Below are 10,562 nucleotides of genomic sequence, written 5' to 3' on the forward strand. Positions count from 1 at the left end.
GAAAGGCAGCTAGTCACTAACCACCCACCGCCAACTCTTGAGCTACATTTTACCAACGAATAGTGGGATTGACCGTCACTTTATAACGCCCCCACGGCTGAAAGGGCGAGCATGTTTGGTGTGACGGGGAATCGAACCCGCGAGCGCCCCAACCACCTGGCCATGCGGGCCATATTGAAATGTAAAACAGTATGTACATGTGTTTATTATTTTTTCAATCTGTAAAAACAACTATATGTTATAAATGTTTAAATGCTCATGAAAACTTTGAGCAAAATTTACGGGAGTTTCAGTAATGGAAATAGTTAAAAAAATGTCAAGAACTAGATAAGTTACAGGAACGTTCGTGCATCATAAAAAGAAATTGAGATTAGTGAAATTCCCGTTAAATAATCTAACAAGAAATTTAAAGTATATTTCAAAGTTCAAAACTTCGGATAATATACCATAATTAGAGAAATATATAGTTTAGATAGAGATGATAGAATAGCTTTAGTTTCCTTATTTATAGTACGTTTAATAAACGTTAAGTAAAACTACCTACTGGTTTCTATATAATGTCGACATGAATTGTATACTGGACATAAAAATCAATATATATATTATTTATGAAAAGATAAAAAATAATGAGACTGCTATATTTTTGAACATGTCTTATTGATGGTTATGACGTTTTAAACTTCCGTCTATGTTCAGAAAACAGTAAATTCTTAAATACATTAACGTATTTATTAGTGAAATTACTAATTCGTTTCTCCTTGGAATACTTTCAGGAAAAGAACACTCCATTTTCTCAGTGTAGTGGAGTTTCTAAATTATATACATATGTGTCGTTTCTACACCTTCCAACCTACAAAAACTGAGAATAATCTCAGAAAGTTGAAGAAAAGATGAAGACACTTCTTCAGAATGGAAAATACACGGTATCTAACAGTTTCAGTTTAGGTAGATTTTATAGCTATGATGTAAACCTTGGCCTGATCGAACTCAGCAGAGTGACTACTGAAAATATGAGATGGCTGTGACTCAAACAGCCCCAGTCGTAATAACACGTGACAGCTGTGATTCCAATAATCCTCATGTTTGACTCCTGATTATATATGTGATAGCTGTGACTCCAACCGTCGTCATATTGGTCATATTAACAGTACTTTTGACCAATTGTTTCTATGCTATCAACTATCCCGTTGGGTTTACATATTACGTAATATTGAGCAGTTTTATGTTTTTATCTGTCACAGCACATAGCGTAAAGAACTGATAAAAAAATTGGGTAAAATCGCTTAATTTATATGTAAAATGTGAAGTAACTATGGGTTTAATTGCAATATTTATAATATTTTTTTTGTAAATTGTTTTATCTTAACTCATATGTTATCAAGTATTCTTTGATCAACAAAGCCATAGGTCCACAATATAAAATTGGTGCATAAATATCTTAGAAAAACATATTTAGAAACGTTATTGAGTTATGGACCTTATCGGTAATTATCGAGTTAGAATAAGAAGTGACTGCGTAAACACCCAAATTATAAAGAGAAAAACTAAATGATATGATTGAAATATAGAATGGATTCATAAATATTGAATTTGAGGTATGAACTAAGGCTGCGACGATTTTTATAAAATCAAATCAAAACGGATAACACCGGTCAACAACAAAACATATAACACCGGTCAACAACAAAACATATAACACCGGTCAACAACAACAACAACAAAACATTTCTCTGCTACTAGAAAAAATGCAACTGTTTCTGAGTAATTTGATAACGTTGATTCTAAAAATTATGTTGAAAATTACTGACCACCTCTAGTTTTGAATTATGATAGATTTATTTGAAATATTCTTATATATCATGAAAACAATAACCTTTTCTTTAATAGCTTTATTTATTCATTGAAAATTGCATTTAAGATTGTTCAAAAACAACACATAATAGCAATACCAGATTTTAAAAAACTAATGAACATAATAAGATTTGTTATAATTTCGAATAGTCCGAAGCCAAGTTAACTGATAATTTAAATTTAGTAGTTAAGTTGTACTTTGGATTTAGTATTTAAATATATGACGATATATTAGTCAATTTACGAGATTTGCCAACAAGATTGATACACACCGTCTTCGTTTTTAACACAAATATGTTTTAATATACACACAACAGTACAATTTACAACAACAATTATTACAAATAGTTATTACAAACAATGATTTATAAATAGAAGTTTTATTTCTAGTCTGGAAGTTCCTTGATATCTTATCGAGGGTTCACGATGAGCGAGTTGATGTAAGTACGATTCACCGGGAAGCTAGCTAGCTTTGTCTCCTTGACCACACACGCTGTTTTCCACTGTTCAAATTGGTAATGTTTTCGTAAAAAATACTAATGCCCGATGAGAATCCACTGAAGTTAAACTATTTGTAATGTTCGAAATTTATAAATATTCCTGGTCGAATAACTTAAGTTTTCCGATTAATAAGCGTTCTAAAAATCACAACTATAGCTTTCGGAGTTCATAGTATACTGATCATAGCGAACTAACAACAGACACTCTCTGGCGCGTGGCGTTAGTTATATTTATAGAGTGGGAACGTTTTCTAGAAACTTCAATCTTACGTAACAATACTGGTTAAAGCGCTTACATACACACATATATTGTTGATTCTTACTCTCAAGAATCTTCTACAACTTTGGAGAATAGACGGGAGTTTCACAATACATATCTAACACTACAAGCTATGCGTGCTTTTGAATATAAACTCAATCTAAACAACGTCGATATTAAAATAAATTAAAACAAATTCGCTACAGATTATATATATCGAAAATACATTTAGGCCATGTTCAAAGCCTTAATCATGTTATTATTTTCATTTTTGTCACAAAATATCACTTCACTTGTTGCACCTTTTGTATATATTCTCAATTTCACCCTGTAAGAACCAATAGTAATATCCCATCATCACGGGATTCAATCACCCTTGATATCGCTGTTCTATTGTGGAAATATCCTGGAGCTAATATTCCCGATTGCTCTAAACGAGAGCCAATAAGTTCCCCATTCTGCTTTTATAGAGAAAAGTCACGAATCAGATAATTTAGCTCTATTTATTTGATCAGATGAGGTAGTTTTCGTTGAGGTGCCACAGGAATATAATTATTAGACGAAGAGGATGAAGATGATTCATTGTCTTCTTCGCAGGATAACTTCTCTATTTCCCAATTCGCTGGTGGGCGTGGCACTAGAAGACCATACCCATGAGGTACTGGTTTCATTGCAGATGCAATATCTAGATATTTAACGTATTGTTTAGTTTTGTCTGAATATCCAGTAACATTAGTCATGCAAAAATAGCAGCCAGTTAGATTATCTTTGGGCTCACGCCATATCACAGGAATGGCAAATGGCATACTTGTTATCATCCTATTCAGCACAAAACACATGTGGAGCCCAATGTTTTTCTTGATCCCCAATTTTACACCCAAAATAGTGGTAGTATACTCTCTTTACCTCGTGTGTGATATTTTTCCTTCGTCAGACTATAATATATCTTCCACAAATGTAGCAGAAACTGTTTGGGTGATTTTTGCACTTTCAGACTTTACTTGAACTGGAGTCAGCCATCATTTCAAATGATTTTCTAAAAAATATAAAAGAACTTATGTTTACAGAACTAGAGTTTAAAATATTTAAAAATCAAAGTGGGTATGATACGAGGAAGAAGATCGGACTTTGTTTTGACTGTGTGCTGAGTGAGACGAAGTGACCAATTGAGTGAGTGAGAGGCAACTGAGAAAGGGCGTCTGACTCCGCCCCTTTTACGCTCAGTCAAGAAACTTCTTGAATGTTCTAGCAAACTGAGTACATGAGGGTTTCTTGATTCCTGGTCGGAGCAGGTGAGCGTGGGGATGAAGCAAAATTAGTGCTATTCACTATTATTATGTCGAGAACAAATAGCATATATGAAAAATATATTTGGGGTTTCACACCAATACAATACAGTCAATGTTTGAAGTTATCAAAAATGTATGCCTTTTACCCAGTAAGCTGTCCACGTAAACATAATTTCATAGCATAAATCTTTGTACTGAGTTGATTGCATTGCATTTCACATAGTGCTGATAAAATATTGAGACTTTACAATAACTCAAAATCTAGAAGCGATGGACATATTCTGACTACATTTTTGAAATTAGCACCATTAAATTTCTCCGAATCACTTGAGCTTTTTCCAGTAGCAAAGTTTTTGTTATCCAGTGTAATCGTCGGCCATTTTGAGTCCAACATTAGAAAGCATGAAGAATATATAGAAAGAACTAAGAAGAAAAAATAATACACTGAATATATTGTACCCTTTTCTAAAAACAATATGTCTCTATGGATTTGTTCTTGATTTAGGGGGTCAGTTTGTGTTATATTATGTGAAAGGCTTAAAAATACAATCCAACATGTACGACTCACACCTGTCGTAAGTCACGAGACATGTAAGAATTACTCACTATAATTGGAGATTTAATCATTTAAAGGTTTTTTGTGTGTTCGGAGATAAACTTTCGTTTTCAAATGAAATTATTTTTTCTCTTTTTGTATAGAAACGATTGCCGATCTTTTGAAATCAATTTCCGTGGGAAATCGGATTCGATTATCAGATTAATCGTTACAGCGCTAACTCGAACAATAATATTAACTAATGGAATGAATGAGGGAATAATATATTTATTAAGGATATTGAGTGAAGGCCTAACCCATATTTTTAACGGGAATGGACAGTGAAATACTTCCAAAACGTGCAAAATATATCATGTGGGATCTTTTATTTACTAAATATCTACAAGCTGTTCTTCGTACCACGGTATGGATGTTTCGTTAGTGCAAAGTTATTCAACGGGCTTTTTGTAAGCCCGTAGGCATACCGGGGGACATGGGTGAAGGAGCTAACATGAAGTATAATATTATGGCCCAACACTCGGGCAACTTAGAGATTTTTATTTTTTAGTTAATCCCTAAAACATATTTCTTGAATATTTTAAAACAAAAATCTCTTTTTGCATCTTGACTTTTTTGTGGATAGCTTGTTGTTGTGTATTCGGTTTAAATGAGTGTTGTTATTGAAAATATTGATTTACAAATCAATGTTCATCTTTATAATGTATTACAACTAGACAACGTTTTTGTCTTGTTGAATAGCCTTCGATTCTCTGCCGTATAGAAGAATAACTGCATAGCAGTAAACTCATAGATGTTTAAAAAAAGTTACTTTTCGTGACATGTATCATAGCCATTCAAAATGTATACTGCGATATCAGGTGTTCTTCCTGAAAAGTAACTCCTTTTCCAATGGTCTTTGTGGAGGTAATATAAAAACAAAGATAGTTTTCATGTGAATCCTAATGTAGTATTTACTTTCAATTAGTGAATAACTGCTTTCACGACAAATGTTTAATTAGTGGAATAGTATTTGTGGTTAGATGATATTACAAGAACCATGCTTTAAAAACATTTTGAACATCTTTTGTTTGTACTCCTCTGACGATTTTGACAAAACTAAGCATATAAACCGGAAGTGTTAAACTGTGTAAAAAAAAAGTGACAAACATAAAATATGTTTTCTATCTCCGCAAATTATTGAACAATGAATCAACATGCTATGGTTTTAAAAGATGACTTGTTATCTAGGACAGAAGAAGAGAGACAAAAGAAGCAATATCACACACTTTACTGGCTCTGTAAGCAGTATAAATGACATCAAACGTAACAACCACTTTAATCTTTTCCTTACAGCAAAATTCCCTTTAGACGACTGTAAAACTGCTAACAACTAGCAAATGCAATTTCCTAAAGCTTCATCAGCTAGAGAAAAGATTAACTGCAATTTATATAAGTCGCTTTCCTACATGGGTTTCTTCTGAGACCGTATAGAATTATCTAGCTATTGGCAGGTGAATTCATTAAGATTCTAGTTATTTGTGAGACTATTTCTATAATGCACTTCAATCATTTTCCAAATGGCCCGGTTATTGGTAGATATGATTCTCTAAGGTTCAGTTTATTTGTGGAAGTGCTTCTGGAATTTAGTTTTCTTTTATTCTTCAGGCAAAACCTTAGAGGCAATTTAACAACTTACTTAAGATTCAAACACATTATGATATTTACTCCACTTACAAAAGAAGTTCATATTCTCGCATTCTATTAAATTATCCTCGTGTACTTGAAGGATGATCGTGTAGGCTACCCACAATAACAATGAAATAAGGAGAAGATACAGTAACGGGTAGGCTACCCACAATAACAATGAAATAAGGAGAAGATACAGTAACGGGTAGGCTACCCACAATAACAATGAAATAAGAAGAAGATATAGTGACGGGTAGGCTATCCACAATAACAATGAAATAAGAAGAAGATACAGTGACGGGTAGGCTACCCATAATAACAATGAAATAAAGAGAAGATACAGTGACGGTGATCGGGTAGGCTACACACAATAACAATGAAATAAGAAGAAGATACAGTAACTGTGATCGGGTAGGCTACCCACAATAACAATGAAATAAGGAGAAGATACAGTAACGGTGATCGGTATACAGTAACGGTGATCGGGTAGGCTACCCACAATAACAATGAAATAAGAAGAAGATACGGTGATCGGGTAGGCTACCCACAATAACAATGAAATAAGAAGAAGATACAGTGACGGGTAGGCTACCCATAATAACAATGAAATAAGGAGAAGATACAGTGACGGGTAGGCTACCCATAATAACAATGAAATAAAGAGAAGATACAGTGACGGTGATCGGGTAGGCTACCCATAATAACAATGAAATAAGGAGAAGATACAGTGACCGTGATGTGCAACAGCAGGATTTTTCAAGCAACCAGTTTTAAAACTGTCATTCGTAATCAGCCCTGTAGATCTGGGCTTTTGTAGATTAAACATATCAGAAGCTCGTTTCTACGGGTGCCTTACGAATCAGGCTGATGTCACCACGAGAAACTGCCATTGAAAGTATTTTCGTGTAACTCTATAGAAATAGTTCTGCAAAGTGGGAAGATTTCAAACATGTTTTTTTTTTATTATTCATTTCATAAAGGTTTAGTTTTTGACACCACTTCTTTATTGATAGAAATTTAATAAATAATTAAAGTCGTGTTTAATCAATCTTAGTTTGGACGGTAAATATTTCAAAACTTATGAATGAAAACAAACAAGAACGTGTAATAATGCGCCCACCACACTATACCATAACCAGCGCTGACGAGGCCTTTCGTTCAATATCAGGACTCACCAGGCTGGCTGAAATAAGACAGATAATGTAGTGGATTAGACTCTATTTATATAATCATTTGCATGAACAAGAACTGTAATGGTATAAAATATATAATTACGTTAAAAATTTGTACAACAATAGTGGTGTATTTTTTACCACTTTTATATACATTCCTAAAGGTCAAGAACTTCCTATCATAAAAACAGTTGCTTCAGTGTACTCTTTTACTGAACACTGTGTGTTGCTACTTGCAAGCAAAAAAATATTAATTTCTAAATAAAACATATTATCCTGTTTTAACATATTTTCGCTAGATGCTTTGTGAGTATTAGGGTGTAAATATACTAACATACACAGCGAGGTCACAAGTAAATAGACACCATCTTTTCAGAAAAAAATGAAAATTTTCAGTCATATTCACATGAATTGATATATTCATAATTTAATTAATATCTAGTAGATCTTCCTTTCGCTTCATGGAGTTCGTTGATCCTTTGGAGCATCGTGAGAATCATCTCGTCAATTTTAGATTGTGGGATCTTCACCCACTCTTGCTTCAAAACTTGGAGTAGATCGTTCTTCGAAGTTGGTTTTTTTGGTTGTTTCTTGACTTACCGGTCGAGTATGGCCCAGAGGTTTTCGATGGGGTTCATGTCAGGAGGTTGGCTCGACCAGGGCAACTTCTGGATACCATTTTCTTCCTGCAACTTTTGGGTGTTTCTAGTAGTGTGACACGGTGCTCCATCTTCCTGGAACAACGTTGTGTTCTTATCCATGAAACCCGAGGAATAAAGTGGCAAGAGTCCTTTCTCCTATATTTTGACGTATTTCGCAAAATTTATGTTGCCAACGCACTCCACTAAGCTCGATCTCCCACCAACCCAAATAGCTCCCCAAACCATCACGCTGAAACCACCATGCTTCACAGTTGGCTGCAATCTGTTGAGCCAAAACTCTTGGTGAGGCATTCTCTCGACCCATATCCTTCCACTGTCCGAAAATTGAGCGAATCTTGATTCGTCTGAAAACAATACGGTCTTCCAAAAGTCCAGAGGCTTGGTCATCATATCACTTGCCCACTTCTTTCGTCTGACTATGTTGGCAGGTCTTAATAAGGGGTTCCGTCTAACTGCTGTGCTTGGGGTTGCGAGGATAGGCTCCAGAAAAACAACTTTTTCTTGGTTCATTTGCCGTTGCCGTTTTTACTAAATAATTCATCTAAATTCGGGAACAGAATATTGATTACGATCTTCAATTAATTCACTATTGTGATTCTTTCTTCCTGTTTTAAATTTTTTATTAAACATACGCCTACTATTTACGTCTCATGATAATTTTTATTTTTATTTTCAGAGATCCATAATGGCGAAGAAAAGAAAGTGGAACGATGATTCATATCATTTTGGGTTCACATGTACAACTGAGAGAAGTAATATTTTCTAATGCAAATTTGAAACCTTCCAAACTCAGCGAACATTTCAACTAAGTACATGGTGGTAGAGAAGCTGGGCACGATGAAGAATCACTGAAGGTGAAGAAGGCACGTTTTGATCGTCTAGGAACTCTGCCAAAGTTAAGATATGTACCAACTGAAAAGCCTGTTCTTGAAGCATCCTATCAAGTTGCGTATCAGGTGGCCAACGCGAAAAAAACCTTATACCATCGCTGAAGAGCTAGTGAAGCCATGTATCCTTGAAGTTGTTAAGACCATTTTGGAGAAAGATGCGGAAATGAAGGTGCAACAAGTACCAATGTCTAACAATGTCATCAGGAACAGAATAATTGATATGAGTGAGGACATCTTGGAACAGGTGATTACTGATATCAAGACGCCTTCTGTAAAAACATCATTGCAATTGGATGAATCTACAGATGTTTCCCATTGTAGCCAATTGATTGCTCTTGTTCATTATGTCAAGAATGAAGAACTATTAGAACACATTCTATTTTGTGAACCACTAAAGACCACCACAAAAGGCCAGAACGTGTTCGACCTCATAAAATAATTTTTCTTAAAACATGGATTGAATATGAACATCGTTGGTTCCATATGCTATGCTAGGAAATCGGTCTGGATTTGCAGCCCTCATGAAACGGGAAATTCCTGAGGTCCGTGTCACACACTGCCTGCTTCATCGGTATGCACTAGCAGCGAAGACTTTACCAAAATGTCTGCAAGACGTTTTGTCAACATGTGTGAAAAATGTTAACGTAATTAGACGACGTTCACTGAACCATCGTTTATTTCAATCGTTTCGTGAAAGCATGGATTCTGAAAACACGGTTCTACTATACCACACGGAGGTGAGATGGCTATCCCGTGGACGTGTCTTGCAGCGTATATTTGAGCTTCGTAAGGAGATCAAGACATTTTTAAAGGATCAAAAATTGGATCTCTTTTCTTCATTTAATTCCCCAGAGCTTGTGCAAATGCTAGCATACTTGACCGACATATTTACTCACTTAAATGAACTAAATATTTCCCTCCAAGGAAGTAATAAAAACGTGGCTATTGCACATGAAAAATTGGCTTCCTTCAAAGCTAAAATTCCTTTGTGGTTGAGAAATATTGAGAAGGGAAATTTGGCTAGGTTTCCATCGCTGGAAGAAGTTGTTGAAGAACACGAGTCACTACTTCCAGAAGTTGCCACAGCAATACGCATTCACCTTGAACAGCTATTATATGCCTTTGATGGGTATTTATTTCTGTGCAGGAAATTTGGAAGCCAGCGACTGCTGGATAAGGAACCTGTTTCTGTTTCAGTTAAGCCTGACGAAGATCCTTTCAAGGAGGGAATAATTGACATAGAAAATGATCATACTGCAAAAATGGAGTTCGAAGTAAAAACTTTGGAAGATTCCCGAACATTTCCAAGAAAGTACTTACTGTACTTGTTCCCTTCGCAACAACATATCTTTGCGAAGTAGGGTTTCGACTCTTCTTTATGTGAAAAGCAAGTTTCGAAATCGCCTCGATGCTCAGCACGACATGCGCATCGCTCTCAGCAAAAAGGAACCCCGTATTCCAGACATAATTGCGAAGAAACAAAAATAAATGTCACATTGATAGGATTTGATATGAGTTTTCGATACTATGTACATCTAATTTGTGTAAAAATAAATTTTTTCTGACTCATGATAACGGGTTTTCTTTTCCGGCAAACTCTCACAGACACACATACACACACACACAGGCACACAGACACACACAGGCACACGGACACACACACATATATATAAATTTTTCTGACTCATGATAACGTGTTTTCTTTTCTGGCAAACTCT

The 10,562-nt window shown here is 35.1% G+C and overlaps 1 protein-coding gene across 1 annotated transcript; it reads left to right on the forward strand.

Moving 5' to 3' along the window:
- The first annotated feature begins 9,332 nt into the window (after positions 1–9,332).
- On the forward strand, positions 9,333–10,205 carry LOC106474210 (protein ZBED8-like). Its single transcript, XM_013934905.1, has one exon. The coding sequence runs from the start codon at positions 9,333–9,335 to the stop codon at positions 10,203–10,205; it is 873 nt and encodes a 290-aa protein (XP_013790359.1).
- The last annotated feature ends 357 nt before the right edge of the window (positions 10,206–10,562 follow it).

Source organism: Limulus polyphemus, unplaced genomic scaffold (genome assembly GCF_000517525.1).
Source record: "Limulus polyphemus unplaced genomic scaffold, Limulus_polyphemus-2.1.2 Scaffold137, whole genome shotgun sequence".
NCBI lineage: Eukaryota > Metazoa > Arthropoda > Merostomata > Xiphosura > Limulidae > Limulus > Limulus polyphemus.

Excerpts from the sequence above, each read along its gene's own strand:
- LOC106474210 (XM_013934905.1), top strand. The coding sequence starts at position 9,333 with ATGCTAGGAAATCGGTCTGGATTTGCAGCCCTCATGAAACGGGAAATT.